We start from the raw sequence: 19040 nt of genomic DNA, 5'->3' as shown, positions 1-19040 counted from the left end.
TATGGAGCTGGATTCGGTCACCCAGACTGAGCACCTCACGGAAGAGCGGGTCCGGTCGGTGTTGAACTGCTTGAATTCGTTCAAGAACAGGACAGCGGTCCCACTGAAATTTTTTCAGAGGCTCCTGGGGCATATGGCATCTGCAGCCGCGGTAACGCCGCTCGGATTGCTTCATATGAGACCGCTTCAACACTGGCTCCATGGCCGAGTCCCGAGGTGGGCGTGGCAGAGCGGCCAGTACCGGGTCCCAGTGACTCCTTACTGCCGCCAAACTTTCAGCCCATGGTCCGACGCTTCGTTTCTCCGGGCCGGGGTGCCCTTAGAACAAGTGTCCAGGCATGCTGTGCTCTTCACGGATGCCTCCTCCACGGGCTGGGGGGCCACGTACAACGGGCATGCAGTTTCAGGTCTGTGGACGGGACCTCAATTGCATTGGCATATCAATTGCCTCGAGTTGTTAGCGGTACACTTGGCACTGCGCCGCCTCAAGGGGCCGCTACGTGGCAAGCATGTACTGGTCCGTACGGACAGCACTGCGGCCGTTGCGTACATCAACCGTCAGGGTGGTCTACGCTCCCGTTGCATGTTCCAACTCGCCCGCCACCTCCTCCTTTGGAGTCAGAAGCATCTGAGGTCGCTTCGCGCCATTCACATCCCAGGTGCGCTGAACCAGACAGCCGACGAGCTCTCTCGCCAGTCGACACCTCCGGGGGAGTGGCAAATCCATCCCCAGGCGGTCCAGCTGATATGGGACCTCTTCGGAGCCGCACAGGTAGACCTGTTTGCCTCTCCGGACTCGACCCATTGCCAGTGGTACTATTCCCTGACCGGGGGCACCCTCGGCACGGATGCACTGGCGCATAGCTGGCCCCGGGACCTGCGCAAATATGCGTTTCCCCCAGTGAGCCTTCTTGCACAGACCCTGTGCAAGGTCAGGGAGGACGAGGAGCAGGTCTTGTTAGTTGCGCCCTACTGGCCCAACCGGACCTGGTTCCCAGAACTAACTCTCCTCGCGACAGCCCCTCCTTGGCCGATCCCCCTGAGGAGGGACCTTCTTTCTCAGGGACGGGGCACTCTATGGCACCCGCGTCCAGACCTCTGGAAACTCCATGTCTGGTCCCTGGACGGGACGCGGAGGTTCTAGGTGGTCTACCACAGGCAGTGGTGGACACCATCTCTTCTGCTAGAGCCCCCTCGACGAGGCGCCTCTACGCTTTGAAGTGGAACCTGTTTGTTGAATGGTGCTCTTCCCACCGGGAAGACCCCCGAAGGTGTTCGGTTAGTGTCGTGCTCAGGATCTCAGAGACTTCAGTTAGGTAAAGAATCCTAAAAAATGACCCCCACTAGATAAGAATCATAAGCTGAAGTGTTGTAAAATAAATGAAGCCTGCTTTTTTATAGGCTTTATAGGTTTTATAGGTTGAGAATGACTCTTGAAGGACCAGCACCACATCCTCTAGTACCACTGTTTGAAGAATTCATCTTCCAGAATCTGGCAGTACGTTTTGGGAGTTCATTTTAGTCCATCCTGAAGTCCGTTTTGCAGAGATGGACTAAAAATGAACTCCCAAAACGTACTGCCAGATTCTGGAAGATTAATTCTTCAAACAGTGGTACTAGAGGATGTGGTGCTGGTCCTTCAAGAGTCACTCTCAACCTATCTGTCCATAAAGCCTATAAAAAAACCTTCTTCATGTATTTTACAACACTTCAGCTTGTGATTCTTATCTAGTGGGGGTCATTTTTTAGGATTCTTTACCTAACTGAAGTCTCTGAGATCCTGACACCTTGCACTTCTGGAGACTCCAGGTAGGTTGCAGCTTTGGAAAATGGTGGCGCTGGAGACTAAAGGGTTCCTGATGGTTTCACCCTTAATTCTTCACCTTAATTCTTAATTATTTTGCAGTTAACAGGTGTCTTTTCTTCACCACCTGTTTTTGTCAGATCCTGCTGACCCAACGAGCATTTCACGGTCCAATGGTCATGCCTTAACTGCAATGTCTAGTATTGCATTAGTATTGCATCCTTCTCATGGGCATTTAATACTTTTTGACTTTTCAGTCTGAGTTAAATCTCTTTTTTGGCTCAATTTATCTGTAAAAGAAAACATGCCTAATAATTCTGCACACCTGAATATAAGGTGATTTTCATTTCCAGCCTTCATGAACAATTATATATCACTTATACATTATTAAATACTAAATCAATAGTAGTTATTAGGATTACTGTGGTTTGGAATTGGTCAAATGTGCCTGGAAAAAAAATATGATCAGAAAATCAACGTGCCTAATAATTCTGCACTCCCTGTATATATAGTATCGTTTAGTTTAGATCACTTCTGTTCCTAATTTAAGGAATTAGGAACAGATAAATCTGCTTCAAAAAGCAAACAAAAATGTGTCATATTGTGCATAATGGTCAGATACCTGCTGCTTTATTTACCCCCCTCCAGATGAGCAGAGCTTTCTTGGTTTTTGCATTGGTTTGAGTGAAATCTCCATCACACATACTGAGTGGATCAACGTTTCAAATGACAATTTCAAGCAGCCCAGAGGGCCATATTAAGAGCAGTCCCATGCATAAGTGTTATTGAAGATCCTGATGAGGCTTTCAAAGGGGCCCTAGTTTACTACTTGATTAATAGTCATCTCATCAAAGCCGTGGCATCAGTATGAAAATGTGTGTGAAGGAAAATTCACACGCACGCACTTCAGGGTTTGAAACGTATGTTGCATCAGAAATTGCTGGCATATTTACGTTGCCTTTGGCTTTGTGTTTGTACCCACATGTATAGAACTGGATAAACATTGCCAGCTTTACTGAATCTCTTTTGAGGGGGGAAAGAATGATTAATGCATTGCCACATTAAATAAATACTTACACCCAAAATTGAAGATTCTGACACTTTTTTTGACCTGTTTGACAGGCTGTGCTAGTCGCTCTTTTCTATGCAGTTACTATAAATGAGAAATTAATCTCATACTCAAATTTAAAATAAAATAGGCAAAAGCATCATAAAAGGGGCTCATTTCACTTGTCAACTATAACGTAAGTGTTCTGAAGTCATATGATAGGAACTGACTGAAATTTAAGTAGTTATTCACTGATTAGTTTGCGTGGCCAGACCTTCAGGCTGACGGCAGAAGGTCTGGACTCTTTCGCAGCTTTCATTGGTCAAGGACCGCCCATGAGGACGATTGACTGACATGTAACGCGACCAATCATGTTTAGGGGTGTGAAAATGTAAAATCGATGTCCCTGCAATAACAGACCATGCATCTATAAATTATTAATTCAAGAACGTTGTGTAAGTTTACTGCAACGATGGAGCCGCTTCAGAATACTTAAAATATTAGTCGAATGGACCACTTTTATAGTAATTATATGATATTTTTGCAACTTTTTGAAGCTTGAATACCCCAGACATTGTAATTGCATGTAAAATGGACGTAATTGTAATTGGATGTAAAATAATGACTGCGTTTTTGCATTTTTGGTTGAACTGTTCCATTAAAAGTTCAATAAGGCCCTGTTAACACCTGGTATTAAGATGCATTTTGGTTGATCGGATCACAAGTAGACGAGGGAGACACATACCTGTACTCGTTTACACCTGTTTTTTTTAATCCATCTCTTTTGTCCACTTTCAACCACTTTTGTCCTGATTTCTTTGAGGGGAAGGTCTATGGAAGTGAAGTGAAGTGACGTGTGGCCAAGTATGGTGACCCATACTTGGAATTTTTGCTCTGCATTTAACCCATCCAAGTGCACACACACACCGTAAACACACCCAGAGCAGTGGGCAGCCATATTGCTGCGGTGCCTGGGGAGCAGTTGGGGGTTCGGTGCCTTGCTCAAGCGTCTCACCTGGTTATTCACTCCCCCCACCGACAATTCCTGCCGGACATGTATTCTTCGGGTTACACATCCGACTGTCTAACCATTGGGCCACGACTGGGCAGGTAAATGTATGTTTTTACCCGGGTAAATGAATGGGTTTTTTTTAGATCCTTCGATCTAATGGACAAAAATGATTTACATATAAACGCGACAGGAGATGCCGGGAAACCATACGGAGAGCAGCAGCTTTCGTTTCTGCTCTGACAGCCGCAAGGCCATGCCAAACGCTGTGAGTGTATGTTAGAAATCAGGAATGGTGAGAGAACATTGTGCTTGGTACGTTTTTTGTCTTCAAACCAAACTTGAGTCTTCAGCCGACAAAGTTTAAATTTCGTCTCGCTAGCCCTTCCCATAATGTTGTGGCTGTCCGAACACATTCGACCACATGTTAACACTACAAAAGCAAATGTGTTTCCGACTACTTCTGGAAGTCGTCAAAAGTGGAGAAGCTCAAAACATTTTAGATCCCGTTTACACCTGTATTTAGCGTCATCCACTTGTGATACAATCAACTAAAACGCACCTTTATACCAGGGCCTAAACTGCAAAAAAGAACTGCAAAGGTTGCCTGCAAACTGCAGATCTGTTCTGAATACTAACAGTGACTGACCCTTTATTTTCACACATGCTACTGTAAATCTGTCACTCTACACCACAGGAAAGTTATAAAGTTGTAACCACAAAGTCATAAGAGTCGGCAGGGAAGTGGTTGTATAGAATGACATTTTTAAATGGCAGTGTCTCGATAATTTCCACGGCATGTGCCAACCTTGCTTCTGTCCCTGGGAGCTGGCATTTATGAGTGGCCTGTTGTCGGTGGCGGGGAGGAGGGCCCCGGGCGGCACAGACATCCTCCCCCAGCCTCGAGGTGTCGAAGAACGCCATGTGCGGTCCAGGAGCCCTTATCTGTCTGGATATTTAGTTGAGCTGATGTGTCTAGTGACCTTTGTCAAGGACTTTTGCAGGTGCTGTTGCTGCAGTCGTGGGCAACAGAGGCTAATACGCAGCGATTGTTGTCCTGGTTGGTGTGTCAGGCAGTTAAAGCTGAATTTCCATTTTGTTTAGCTTTGTTCAGTATCAGATTTGGGATTTTGCTTAAATAATCTTTCTTGCCCAAGCCATTTACGTTTGAACTATAAATGGAAGTGTACGTTTGATTGACTAATATTGAGATTTATTTCTCTAACACAGGGTCCACCTGGAACATGTGATGCTGAAGCTGTAAAGGTAAGATTTAGCTCAGTTTTCTAGGTTTTAAATGTGGTTTTATATTAAAAAAAAAAATAATAATAATAAATACAAGCAAGCCACTAAAATGTTGGAAAATGTAAACACTGTTGTACTTTCAAAACAGTAAATTTTAAGACATAGCAACATGGACTCAACCAATGGCCAAAGGCACGAGTTTGGGTGGAGCTAACTCTATTTTTTTTTTGGACCAATGGTAGACAGGGAAAGTGTTCAGCACTGTTTGAAAATTGATATTATTATGACAGTTCAGTTTGGTGGCTCTAGTGGCAGTTTTAAAGGGGTGGTTGATTATGATTTAACTTTTTAAACTTTAGTTAGTGTGTAATGTTGCGGTTTGAGCATAAACAATATCTGCAAAGTTACGACGCTCAAAGTTCAAAGCAAAGGGAGATATTTTATTTTAAAGAAATACACAACAAGGGGGGTGACCGAATATGCTAATCAATGGTTTAAAGATAGTTAACTCCACATCAGCTAAATAAATTCATCAACTAACCATTCAGCAACATCAACTTGTCCAACAACTTGTTGTTGTCACTTCTTCTTGAGTCTCTCCATCGTTTAACTCCAGTTTGAACATAAAAGGCTGAACGGTTTCATTGCCTGTCTGCATGAGGTTATCAGAGCTGCTAACTGGAGTTCTTGAAGCTCCGCCCCATGAGAAGCAGCTCATTTGCATTTAAAGGGACACACAAAAACAGCAAAAACACCCTCAAAAAGTGACACTTTTAACAGGCTATAAAAATTATCTGTGGGGTATTTTGAGCTAAGACTTCACATACACACTCTGGAGACAGCAGAGACTTATTTTACATCTTTTAAATAGGGGCAATCAACCACCCCTTTAAGACGTTTAAACCTTAAAAAAAAAGTTGTTGAATGTTGTTTGTCAACAACAACTTTGTCATTTTATGTGGCCTTCATGTACATTGAAGTCTGAGGGTGCTTCTCATTTCTAATTTGTGCATCCTCGTTTCCTTTCCTCGCATCTCAGCTCCACCCGCGTAGGATGCGAGAAAAGGAAGCAAGGACAGAAAATGAGGATGGAGACGAAGGAAATCTAATTTGTATATTGGATATTCTTGATCCCTCAAGCGTCATCAGCTGCGCTCAAGTGATCTGCCCTTATGTTGTTGAAGTTTGGTTATTTAATAAATCCACAATACATATCTAGTTCAGTCATGAAACTCTAGAAGGCACAGGCTCATTCTTTTAAATGCAATCTGCAATCACATAATCACCACATGGCACAAGCTGATTCGCCTCTGCTGATCCTGCAGACAATGAGATTGCTTGCTCAACATCTAAATAGTCTGGTTCAGTGTTTGCTATCACAGTTCTTCTGAAACCCTCCAACTCCCCCAGCTCCACCTGCCTAGATCTGCTTCAGGATTTATTTAAAACAAGGAAGCATCAATTTGAGTATTGATTATGATTTGGAAGGAGTCCTTGCACTGGATTTGTTTTGTACTTTTTTTTTTTTTTAATCATGGAATAATGTAATTGTCACAGTGTGGCTTTAAAACGCACAACAAACGGAGTAGTAAACCAAAACAGTCTTTAATAAATACAACAACACTAACCATGCGAAATATGTAATCCACTCAGAAACCTTAAAAACTAACGTTACAGTAATGGTTTTATTTACTATTTTTTTAAGCATAGTTAGTGGTAAACCATGTATACTGCACACTAGACAGTGACATCAATAGATATGAGTTATGTGTTATGTCAATAGATATAACGCACACACCACTGTCAGTGACCTAGAAGACTGTTGAGATACATGTGCAAACACACGTGACACATGTTGTCTGTCGGTAAGATGAGATGAAGCATTTATTCTGTGTGTCCTTCTGAGAACAGAGAGGGAAGGACATGCTCACATCCTACCGATTGGCTTCCCTCAGTCAAACGCTGGCTGTCTGCTCAGCATGTTAAACAGCCACACACACACACATCCTGCATCACTCCTCAGACTCAAGCCTGACAGATGGTAATTATGAACAGTGCTTTTGCAAAAGGTCTGCAATAATTTTCATGAAGCCCAGGGGTGTCATATCTCACCAGGGGCAATGGCAGTGTATGAATATAAATATACAGTGTATAAATATATATATTAAACAGAGCAAGAGTATGTGTTTACATGCAGCGCCATAACTCGTCAGTTCACACCCACCGCTGACACACACAGTCACGTCTCAGGGTGGACCACATGCCTGTCTGACCTTTAACCTTCCTTTGATAAATTAACCTTACAAGGTAAACTGTTTGCTTGCTATTTGACTTCTGGTCACCTGTTTTTTAGTATATGTTTAAAAAAATATATATTATTTAATTTATTTTAATCATAAACTCAAATTTTGTTAGATCTATGCATAAATAAAAAAATAGAATAATACGTTTGAATAAGTTTGACAAGTACAGTAATTAAAGTGAGTTAATTTTACCTTTCAGATTGTGTGATGTCTAAACACTACACTCTAAAAAAAAGGCTCGTAATCATAGGGGAACCTTTTTTAGTGCTATATAGCACCAATTTTGGTGCTTCAGTGGTTCTTCAGCGGTTCTTCAGAGGTGCTATATAGCACCTTAGTCAAAGAACCGGTGAAGAACCTCTGAAGAACCGCTGAAGAACCTCTGAAGAACCGCTGAAGAACCACTGAAGCACAAAAATTGGTGCTATATAGCACTAAAAAAGGTTCCCCTATGATTACGAGCCAAGAACCATTTTTGGTGCCATATAGAACATTTTTTTTTTTAGGGTGTAGATTATGTTTTATAATCGTTCTGCTGTTAGTGGCCAGTTTAGATCAAAATAATCCGTCTTAATTTCTTCAAAGTGACAGTAATTACTGTTTCAGTGTAGTCAAGTGGACAAAGAAACCAGGAGCGTTGTTTACCTGATCCCAGACAAACCCACTTGAAACATTAGCTTCCGTTGTCGTGGAGGGACAAATAATCCAGGCTTGGGTGTAATTAAAGGAATGTTCTGGGTTGAAAACAGGTCAAGCTCTATCGGCGGCATTTGTGACATGCTGTTGATGAGGTTTGTAAGAACAATGAAAAATAGAGTTTACAGCCATTTGGTTACAATGGGAGTCTTTGGAAGTTTTAAAGATCAAAGTGCACAACAAACAAGGTTATATTAAAAAAAGAAAAGAAAGAATCGATTCTAAACTGCTGAAACAAGTTGTCAGCAATTCCAGTCTCTTTTCAGCAAATCTCTTTGACCCACCCTAAAACACTGTAGTTGTAGCTGAGGCTAAAATTCAGATATGGTATTGCCGTAGACCAATCACAACAGACTGGGTTTAGAGAGACATAGGGCCCTATGATACACCAACCCGTTCTCACTCCCAAGGCGTCAAAATCCAAAGCATGGTCAAGTGCTTTCCACATCACAATAAAGACGCTAAAGGTACCCCTAGGCGTCACTATATCGACACTGAGTGCTCCATTCATTTAAATGAGAAACCTTTGGCGTCATACACAGACGCGTTGGGCATGGGAGCATTATCGTCATGATGATCATATATTGGGTTATGATTTTGCCATTATGACATGTTGGAGTGTGATTATCAATTTAATCAGCGAGCATAATTTTATTTACGCAATCTAGACACATTTTAACATGTAACCCAACCCCATTCCATCCCTAAACCTACCCATTTGTGTGGTAGGCCTATATAAAACACAGATATAACAGGCAGATACGACTGCATGCACAATTTATTCAAAAAGTACAAATATTACAAGTGTTCCGAAGCCAAACGATTGATTTGTGTGAAGGAAATCCCCGAAAGCGATCAGCGTCTCCATCCGCACAAGATCATGAACACATTAAATTTCAAATATTGGCGCCCATTACGTCAGTTTTCATAGTGAAATTGCATTGGCTCTTGTATGTCTCGTGACCTGTTGCATCATCACGTCAGCTTTGATTATAAAATGTTATTGGCTCTCGTGTGTCTTGTGACCGATTGCGTTATGCCTAAGAGTGGTGTGTATTATTTGAATCAAATATGAATGAGTGCGTTCACAGAGCGGCGGGATCATCATGTCAGCGATTAAAACATTAAGATCAACTCTGTTCTTTACATAAAGACATTGTGTGACTTCAGAAGACTTGGAATGCAACATGAGTTAATACTTCTATACTGTTTTTGGTCAATTTTTGCAATAAATACCTGTGACTGTACTTGTATTTGCCTGTTACATGTTTTATATTGTTTAGAAGTGGGTAGTTTTAGGGTAGGAGTTGGGTTAGCTATTAAATATTAATAAAATATTAATAAAATCATGTCTGCTTTTACAAATGCAAAGAATAAAATGCATCTTGATCTGACGCTTTGGGTAAACAACTGAAATTAATGGAGCACCCCTAGTGCGTCGATATAGTGATGCCTAGGGGTGCCTTCAGCGTCTTCGATGTGATGCAGAAAGCACTTGACCAGGTTTCGGATTTTGACGCCTTGGCAGTGAGAATGGGTTGGATACACCCGGCGCAAAACAAATTTTTTTGCTAGTTTCAGCCCGACGAAGTTAACATTTCCATGTCCAGCACCACATTGTTTAAATAGCAAATGCACTCACGCTAATCTGTTCACCCATGTGTGTGCTGGTCTGAAAACGAGGTGTGTTCAGGCGCATTGTTGGCGCGTTGCTATTTTGAGGCAACTGAAAACAACTGCACCATTGACCAACTGAAACCTGGTCTAAAGTCAATAGCGCAGTATTTTTAAAGGGCGCGTTAGTAATATGCGCCTATAGGCAATGCACGTACACTCTGCACAGCACAACTGTGGGAATCGGAGATGAGACTCTGATTGGTTTATTGCACGTTACGCCCAAAAAACACCCATTACTCATTAAGAGATTAGGTACAACCCTTTGGGACCATGCGCCTGGCGTGCTGATCAGTTTTTCTGTCGTTAAACTAGCAAAAGTGGATTCGGAAACGCCTTAACTGCACCTGTGCCATTCGCTTCAGACCATGCGCTCAGATCGTTAGGGCCCATAATCTTCAAACAAACCATTTTCGGACTCTTTGAGAAATGAGGTGATGTGCAATTTATATAATGAGAAAATTAAAGTGTTTTTTGACCTTGGATGCATGTAAACGTATTGTAGGAGACCCCAAAACAAAATTATAATCTTTGAAATAACATAATAGGGGCACTTTAAAATATTTTTTTTTCTGACATTTAAAAAAAAGTTATTTTAGAAATAATAATGTAATGCATTAGCTAAAATATGAGCTGCACATTTCTGCTTTTAAACCCTACAAATTGCCTTGCCCAGTAGACTGTAACTGGAAACTAATTGTTTTTTAACCTAGAGCATCAAAAATGGAAAAATCTTGTTCATCAAGAAATGTTTGTTGCCCTGTATCTGTGTATGTGTTCAAGTCCCGGACATGCCAAGGCCCAGAGGGGTAAAAGGCAGGTCATTTATTGATGATAAATACAGAGTTTCTAGCAATCTCCCGTGGATTTATGATGTAAAATGAGTCTGTGTTGTATGAGCTATTTTTTGTACCATTGTTCAGTTTAAGTGTAGTCTAACTGTGCGTTCACACCGCCGCCGGCGAGAGCGTCAAAGTGGCCGGAAGTCATTCATTCTCAATGGGAGCCCGGCGGCGAGCTCCGGCGAGAGCGGCGCGGCGCGTCTTGGACGATTCGGGCGTCAAGGAGAGTTGAAGTCAGGTCAACTTTATGGTAATGAGCTATGACGCGGTTCGGCGGCAGCCGGCGGCAACCAATGGGAATGTAGTAGTGCTCCGCTTGAGATGATTCTAGAGAACGCAGCGCTGTAAACTTCGGTTCCTACCACATTAGTTCCCAGGCAAAATAGAGGAGGTTGATCACTGCTGGTGCGGCGGGTTTGATAAGAAGACGTGCAACATTATTTATCCACCACACAAATGGCTTTTAATTGGTTTATTTCGTTAGCAAACATGTAACTATAATTGTTAAGTTCTTTCCATTGATCTGCTTTTTTTAAACTTTCACATTTAAATGATTTCATGAGGTTATATTATACGGTTATACCCTACTTGTGGTCAGTCAGCACAAATGCCGGTCAACATGAATGTTTGCTTTGCAGCCCCTTTAAATGCCGTTTCAAAAAAGACCAATCATTCGATCTACGTCAGAGCGGCAGCGCGTCCACGAATCTTTCTACAGCGTCGATGGCAGGGCGGCCAGAGCGAAGTTTGACGCTCTCGCCGGCGGCGGTGTGAACGCACAGTTAGTAATAAATGACTGCAGGTCAGCATGCTTGCATGCATTAGCCAATTAGAAAACCTGGAGGTGTGTCTTTACCTATCAATCATTTTGCATGGTTTGGAGGGCGGAGTTTTGTAAAAATTGGTAATGTTTCAATATGGTAAGGCATGCTATGATCTTGAGACACTGAAATGTAGTTTAATGTAAAAAGATGCACACACTCCAGAGTCCAGACCATTGTGTAATGAGAAGTTTATTTTAATGTCTAGATGAGCAGAATTCGCTTAGGTTCCTTGTCATCTCGGTGGGGCTTGGACCCTTTGGCTTTGTGTTTAAAGTCAGCCTGTATTATACAGTATCACGGCCGTCTGTCAATGTTTGACCTTCATGTGGTCCTTTCATAGAACAAAAAATGCCTCCGGGTCTCTGGTATTTTTGCACGGGCCATTAGGAATTCAAAGGCAGCCAATCAGAAAGGCTGCTGGCTTGTTTTCAGAACTACTCCTGAAACACTTGCTTATTGGTCAAACTCTTTGCTCACCACAGAGAGCCTTTGCAACATACTAAAATCTGAGCATCTGAAATCTATTTAATTTTATATTTATTTATTTATTTATTTATTTATTTATTTTATTGTTTTTCTCTTGTTCCAGGACCACTTTAAATCTAACTAAATATGGCTTAGTGAAAGTTTAAAAACTAATTTACTTGAGGTGCTGGCAAAATGTTAATTGCTGCAGTGTATTTAAAAGATTATTGTTTTAAAAAGTTGGTTTGAATGAATGATTCAATGACTCACTCATAAAGTCTTCACTTGCTTTATTATTTGATGAATCAGTGTTTTTTAATGAATCTATTGAATGAATGATTCAATGACACACTCATAAAGACTTCACTTGCTTCATTACTGGATGAATCAGTGTTTTTTTAATGAATCTTTTGAAGGAAGGATTCAATGACTCACTCATAAAGACTTCACTTGCTTCATTACTGGATGAATCAGTGTTTTTTAATAAATCTGTTGAATGAATGATTCAATGACTCACTCATAAAGACTTCACTTGCTTCATTACTGGATGAATCAGTGTTTTTTTATAAATCTGTTGAATGAATGATTCAATGACTCACTCATAAAGACTTCACTTGCTTTTATTACTGAATGAATCAGTGTTTTTTTAATGAATCTATTGAATGAATGATTCAATGAAACCCTCATAAAGACTTCACTTGCTTCATTACTGGATGAATCAGTGTTTTTTAATGAATCTATTGAATTAATGATTCAATGACTCACTCATAAAGACTTCACTTGTTTCATTACTGGATGAATCAGGTTTTTTTATAAATAAATTGAATGAGGGATTCAATGGCTCACTCATAAAGACTTCACTTGCTTTATTACTGGATAAATCAGTGTTTTTTAATGAATCTATTGAATGAAGGATTCAATGGCTCACTTATAAAGACTTCACTTGCTTCTTTACTGGATGAATCAGTGTTTTTTAATGAGTTTATGATTGAAGGATTCAATGACACACTCATAAAGACTTCACTTGCTTCATTACTGGATGAATCAGTGTTTTTTCTGAATCTATTGAATTAATGATTCAATTACTCACTCATAAAGACTTCACTTGCTTAATGAATCCGTGTTTTTAAAAGAATCTCTTGAATTCATTGTTTTCATTGAATAGTTTATTTCCGAACTGTAAACTTTTATCCCAGTACTTCAGTGATAATTTGAATTATTATAACAAATAACGATACTGTGGTTAAAAAGACTGTTTGTGAAGCTGCTTCACACAAAAAAATATGAAACTTCTTTCTCTGGGTCAGCGGCAGCACCAATGCAGATTTGAATGTTCTGCTGGGATCATACTTGACGGGTTTAATAGACAAATTAATCGTCATTTAGGAATGAGATTGCGTAGGTGTTTGAATCTAGAATGCAATCTTTTAAAAATTAATTGTTCAGCAATAAAGTGTGAGATAAAATGCTAGGCATGAAATTAGCTTTAGCAAGAATAAATACATAAATTGTGGTAGAAATAATATTTGTTGGGGCAGAGAAAAAAATCTTCTGTGATGCATGTACAATGTTGGAAAAGTTTAAGGGATTTTTGTTTTTGTTTGAGTTTATTTTTATGTGTGAGAGGAGTTTATAAGTGAACAGAGGCAAATGTGCCCACATCACCTGCGTTTACACAAGTATGAATGGAAGTGAAAATGGCCTTGCATTTACTGATTTTCGAGGGGTTTTGGGCCCTCGTCAGCCGGTTAGATTTCCCTGTTGGTTGTTTTAGAATGGTCAGGCAGGGAGGCCAACGAGACTAGAGAACTGCTGTTTTGTCAAGCTGCAAGACCAGTGAACCATCTTGGTTCAAGTTGCTTTTCTCAGCAGGAGAGCTCAAAGTGAGAAGAGCAATTGTGTGGTCGAGCTCACAGTAGAGCTATTCAGACTGTCCATTCTGCATGGCTTTTATTACTGATCACGAGTGACCATCTATCATCAGCTGGCCGTAATATAATAGACACTCTTCCCTCAGTGAGAGCATTTCCTATAAATCTTCACGCAGGGATTCAGGATTACACAGAGGTTTGGCGAGGGTGCTGGTGCTTGACAAAGAGGACCAGAGGGAGAGGCTTTTTGCTTCACTGCACCTCTGAGCTCAGACAGAAAGAGAGTGTGTATGCACTATGCAGTGCTCCAATTTGCTCTTGTGAGCGGTGTGTGTGTGTGTGTGTCATCTCCACCCATTCACACAGGCAGTGGACTGTGACTGGACTCTGAGAACAGTGTAGCATCTGCATATGTTTGTCCTGACACTGTGAAGAGAGCGCTTTGACAGACTCATTGTACAAGAGTTCAGAGCAGAGTAATTTCTGCTCTTTGTTAGGGAGTTGTTTGTGGTGAATACACACAAAGTGTGGTCAACATACTTTTGGCCTTAGCGACCTACTGCGGGTAACAAGTCAATGCAGGGATACCTACAGTACATCATAAGCAGTGCTGGGTAGTAACTGATTACATGTAATCTGGATTATGTATTCATATACGGTAGTTTAAAGTGACCACAGGATCATTTCAACAGGCGGCCATTGCTTTTATACTGAATGCGCACCACTTTGTACGTGCAGGTCGCACATGGGCATACAATGTTTTGCAGTATTTACATGGGTTGTAACCATAGACTGTAAAAAAATATGGACGTAGTGTCCGTGACATTACCCATAGGATTCTGAAGAGCATTTTTGAAGCCGGCTGTTGCCATCTTGGCAGCGCGTCACCTTGCGTCACTCCGACGGAAAGCCGGATCCTTAACACTCAATGTAGATGGCTCTGTCTTGGAGTTCCAAACTAAATAAAAAAAACCTGGGGGTAATTTTTGATGCTCACTTAACATTTGATCCTCGTGTTCAGAACACTGTTAAAACGTCATTTTTTCATATCAGAAATATTGCAAGATTGCGCAGCATGTTGTCATTTTTTGTGGCAGAAAAATTTATCAGTACTTTTGTCTTCTCTCGTATTGATTACTGCAATGCTTTGTTTGCAGGGGTTTCGAAAACAACCCTAAATAAATTGCAGTTTGTCCAAAATTCAGCCGCTAGAATCTTGACAGGAACCAGGTCGAGAGAGCACATCGTTCCTATTTTGGAATCTCTACACTGGCTCCCTGTCAGGTTTCGTATAGATTTTAAAATTGTAATGCTTACTTATAAGTGCTTGCATGGTCTGGCACCAGATTGTTTATCGGAACTTTTAACTGTTTAGAGTCCAAGGCGTGATCTCCGCTCCTCTGACTCTGGCCTTCTGACTGTTCCCTCAACTCACTGAAGTTCCCTCAACTTCCCTTGCTCCAAAACTCTGGAACTCTCTTCCGTATGATATTAGACATAGCAGAACCTGTTAGTGTTTTTAAATCGCTTCTTAAGACTTGCTTATATGTGATTTCATTTTGTTTGTTTGTTTTTTATTTTTAGTATATTGTATTTTTGTATATCTGGTATATGTTGGTAGTATGTTTAGTATATTGTTTAGATTTTTTCCTCCATGCTTTTGTGCTTCTCTTTTCTTTTACATTGTGTCTTTTTTTTGTAAAGCGCTTTGAGAAGTAGCATTTAAAGGCGCTATATAAAAATGAAAGTTTATTATTATTATTATATTATTTATATTATTATTATTAACTGAAAATGGGAAAAGAGGCGGGACATGGGTGGAGCTGAGGTGACATGATGACTAACAGACAGCAGACGGCTATCCACCTGTCACTCAAAATTGCCACGCCCTTAATTATGCAGAACTTTAAGGCTTTATATAATGTAAAAATTAACCCCTTCACAGTTGTCATTAAGGGCAAAATTATCCGTATAGACCCAAACCACAATTTGTACCAGGCTGTAAACATGTTTTTTTTTTCTGCTGTAAAGTTGGGCATTTTAACATGGGGCTCAATGAGATTCTGCTCTCTTCTGGACTTCTGGACAGTCGATGAATTGCAGTTTAAGTCAGTTCCGTATTAGCTATAAGAGAAACAGGGGGAGGTTGCTGCTTGGTTGTAACTTGTGGCGAGAGACAAAATTGCGCATGCGTTGAACACCTGCGTACGTGTTTGAGTCAAAATAAGTATACTTTGCAAGGCTGTGCGTTTGACGGCACGTACTCTCGCACACACGTAAAAAAACAAACGTACTTTGGGCTTTAGGGTAATCCACAGACGTAATCCCCAAAATGTTTACAAGACACCATTTTCAACTAAAATCATAAAACGTTTTATGTGTTATGGCCATTTATTGACACGACAACAGCGTTTTGGGTGCCTGAAAACGCAAACGTTTGAAAACGGGTTTCAGAGTGCAAGTTTTTGAAAAGCTCTCAGAGTAAACGACAAATACACGAATCTGTGAAAACGATGACGTAATGCACATGCGTATTACATGTTCAGTCTATAGTGTATCATCGACATCTAATGGCCTAGCAGCAGAATACAGCATTTTTTGTCATTTTCGTGGATTCGTGTAAACGCACCCTTATATTGACAGAGTTAACAAGGCTAATGAGCAACAGCGGAATGCAATGAGTGCTGATGGGTCCAGGCAAAGGATTATGGGGAATGTAGTCCATGACTGAATAGCAGAGGTCTGGGGAGGAGTGCCCTCTGGTGACTGTGACACGAGGAATTTTTTTTAAAATGTATTTTTAAAATGTATTTAAATTTGAATTATTTATTTTAAATGTAATTACTTAATTTATTTATTTTTTATTTTTTAATTAATTTAAAACTAGAACCGCCAGGGGTCACTGTATACCTAAAACCACCAGCAGGTAAAATTGACCCATGCAGATGATTACTGTTTTTATACGGCTAAAACACGTAATATGTCACTGTATTATGCTACTGTCTTCACAAAGTAATGTATAGAGTCATGAAATGATTATTTTTAGTCATCAACTATGTTTTTGTCCTGTTGTTTTATGCTATTTTAAGCAGGTTACAATAATCACTTTTTGGTGAATATAGGCTAAATCAGCCTGCAATGACAACGAGAATTAGAAGGAAATAAATACATATTTGGGTGGTGTAATATTATAATAAAATGTCATTAATCACATATTAAGATAACCCATGTTATTTAAATTACTAAAATACCCTAAATAGACAATAAAGAGCAATAATAATCCACCGCGCTGCATAGGATGTATATGACAACCTACGATAAGGATAACATACAATGTATATATGCAACGACAAATTCAAGCATACAGTTTTACCTAATTAATTATTAATTTGTATAGTTATATAATAATAATTTGAATAAGTGAACAACACCCATAAACTTGGGGTAATCATGAAAATTGTTTTATTCATCATTATATATACGGAAACGGGCAGACTTGAATAAATAGCAACACAGTAGCAAACAAAACACAATAAAAATTGCAAAACAAAAATGTATACATCTATAAATAGGCTAAAACATCTTCATTTGAATGTGCGTCGTGTGACTGAGGACGAAAATAAAGGAATTATATAGGGGTAAATTTGACCCGCTGGCGCTTACAGGTATAAATGCCCCGTTTTTAAATCTGGTTTTATCTAAACAATTTTTAACAACAGGGGATTGTACATAACTCAGTATCAGTAAATGTCAGTGACTGGGGGACTGAAAATCTGTTATGTACATTTGAAAAACAGCGATTGGTAAATGTTAACCCGTGGCGGTAGTGTTAAAATGTATTTATTTAAAATGTAATTATTTATTTAAAATGTCATTTTATTCATGTTTTTAATTAGTAATACAGTTTATTTTTGTTCTAAGAAAACTATAGGGACAGCTTTAAATTATATTTTTGAATGAATCGTGATTTAAGACAATAGAATCCAATGATATGGTGGCAGATTTTTTTTTATTCAATAAAGAAATTCATGAAATGAGGTTCTTGTATGCTGTGCAACACTGGGGACATACTAGGGAAAGGCTATTATTTCCATGTTTCTTTCAAAATTGCATCATGAAATTAAAACATTCAGAAAGTTTTTCATAAATTTTTTATGTCTTTTTCATAAAGCGACAGTGAAAACATATGTCAACTTTTCAAATATAGCTTTTGGTGCTTCTTTACTGATTGGATTGCTATACTGCAGAGCCCTCTAAGACGCAATCAAAACAGACAGCTATCTGATCACTCAGGAGGTGGTTTGGGAGGTGGCAATTACAGAGAAGAACAGAGACTGTGAGCTTGGGCATTACACCAAGCTATCTTTTGTGTGCGCTTGTGGCTGTAAGCAATTTTATGAAAAAGAAAAGCTTGTACAATTTGGGGAAAATGTCTTGTCCAGGTTGAGTAGACAAATTGTATTACCTTTCCATGGAGCTCCTCTCAGGAATTTTAATGTGTCAGGCTTGACCAAACGCTGAACACTCTACCAGTAAAATCACCACAGGATTCTGGTCCCTTCTCTCCTCAACACTTCTTGAAACACTCTCTCACTCTCCCTCTGTTTGTTTTGAAAGAAAACACAGCATGCAATTCTAAATCCTTCATCTTTACATCAAATAACTATGAGCCCTGTGTATTGGAGTATCCAAAACCAAAAATGGTTTCCATACTCCTTATATAGTGACTAACTCCTCGATGTCACGCCTGCCAGTGTAAAAGATGCTCAGTTTGCATTGTCTAGAGAGAGGACAACATCTCAAAATGGACGCAGAATAAGACAGACAGGAATTCATCTTCAGTGAGAAAGTGCCATCTAATGGCCGATAAATTCCTGTCCTATGTGTGTGTGACATGATGTACTGTGTCGAGGTACGGAACATTGATTTCACGTTTAGTGGCTGTAATTAAGTGGTAAACCACCATGTGTGATGTATGCAAACATGAGAACATTTGTGTAATGGAAGTTAGCTCAAATTAAGAGTTCAGAGACCGTTTTGACTGTCCCATATCAACACCACCACCACCAAAAAAAAGGGAAGAAAAAAAAGTGTGATAACTGCAGTGCTGGATGCTAGACTCTCAGCATGCATCACAGCATGAAGCGTGCATATTACAGCTTCAGATTGTTTATAATGTTTTCTGATTTATTTGAAAGGGTGTCTTTTGTGTTTTTTTCCCTTTGACTTGTCATTACTTGATGTGTTTTTGAGTGTCAC

At 40.0% G+C, this 19040-nt stretch overlaps 1 protein-coding gene across 1 annotated transcript in view; it reads left to right on the top strand.

Annotated features, from left to right (window-relative positions):
• The window catches only part of LOC307141746 (uncharacterized protein), a gene marked incomplete at its 5' end in the record, with an annotated part of 252555 nt that overhangs the window by 156267 nt on the left and 77248 nt on the right, over window positions 1-19040 (top strand). Inside the window, one exon of the mRNA XM_079842185.1 lies at window positions 5092-5127. Within this exon, the coding sequence (XP_079698311.1) occupies window positions 5092-5127 (36 nt within the window). The remainder of the gene's footprint in view (window positions 1-5091; window positions 5128-19040) is intronic.

Source organism: Gobio gobio, assembly GCF_949357685.1.
Source record: "Gobio gobio genome assembly, chromosome: 18".
NCBI classification, from domain to species: domain Eukaryota; kingdom Metazoa; phylum Chordata; class Actinopteri; order Cypriniformes; family Gobionidae; genus Gobio; species Gobio gobio.
Note: the sequence above shows the minus strand (reverse complement) of the source record. Positions and strands in the feature narration are given on the sequence as shown.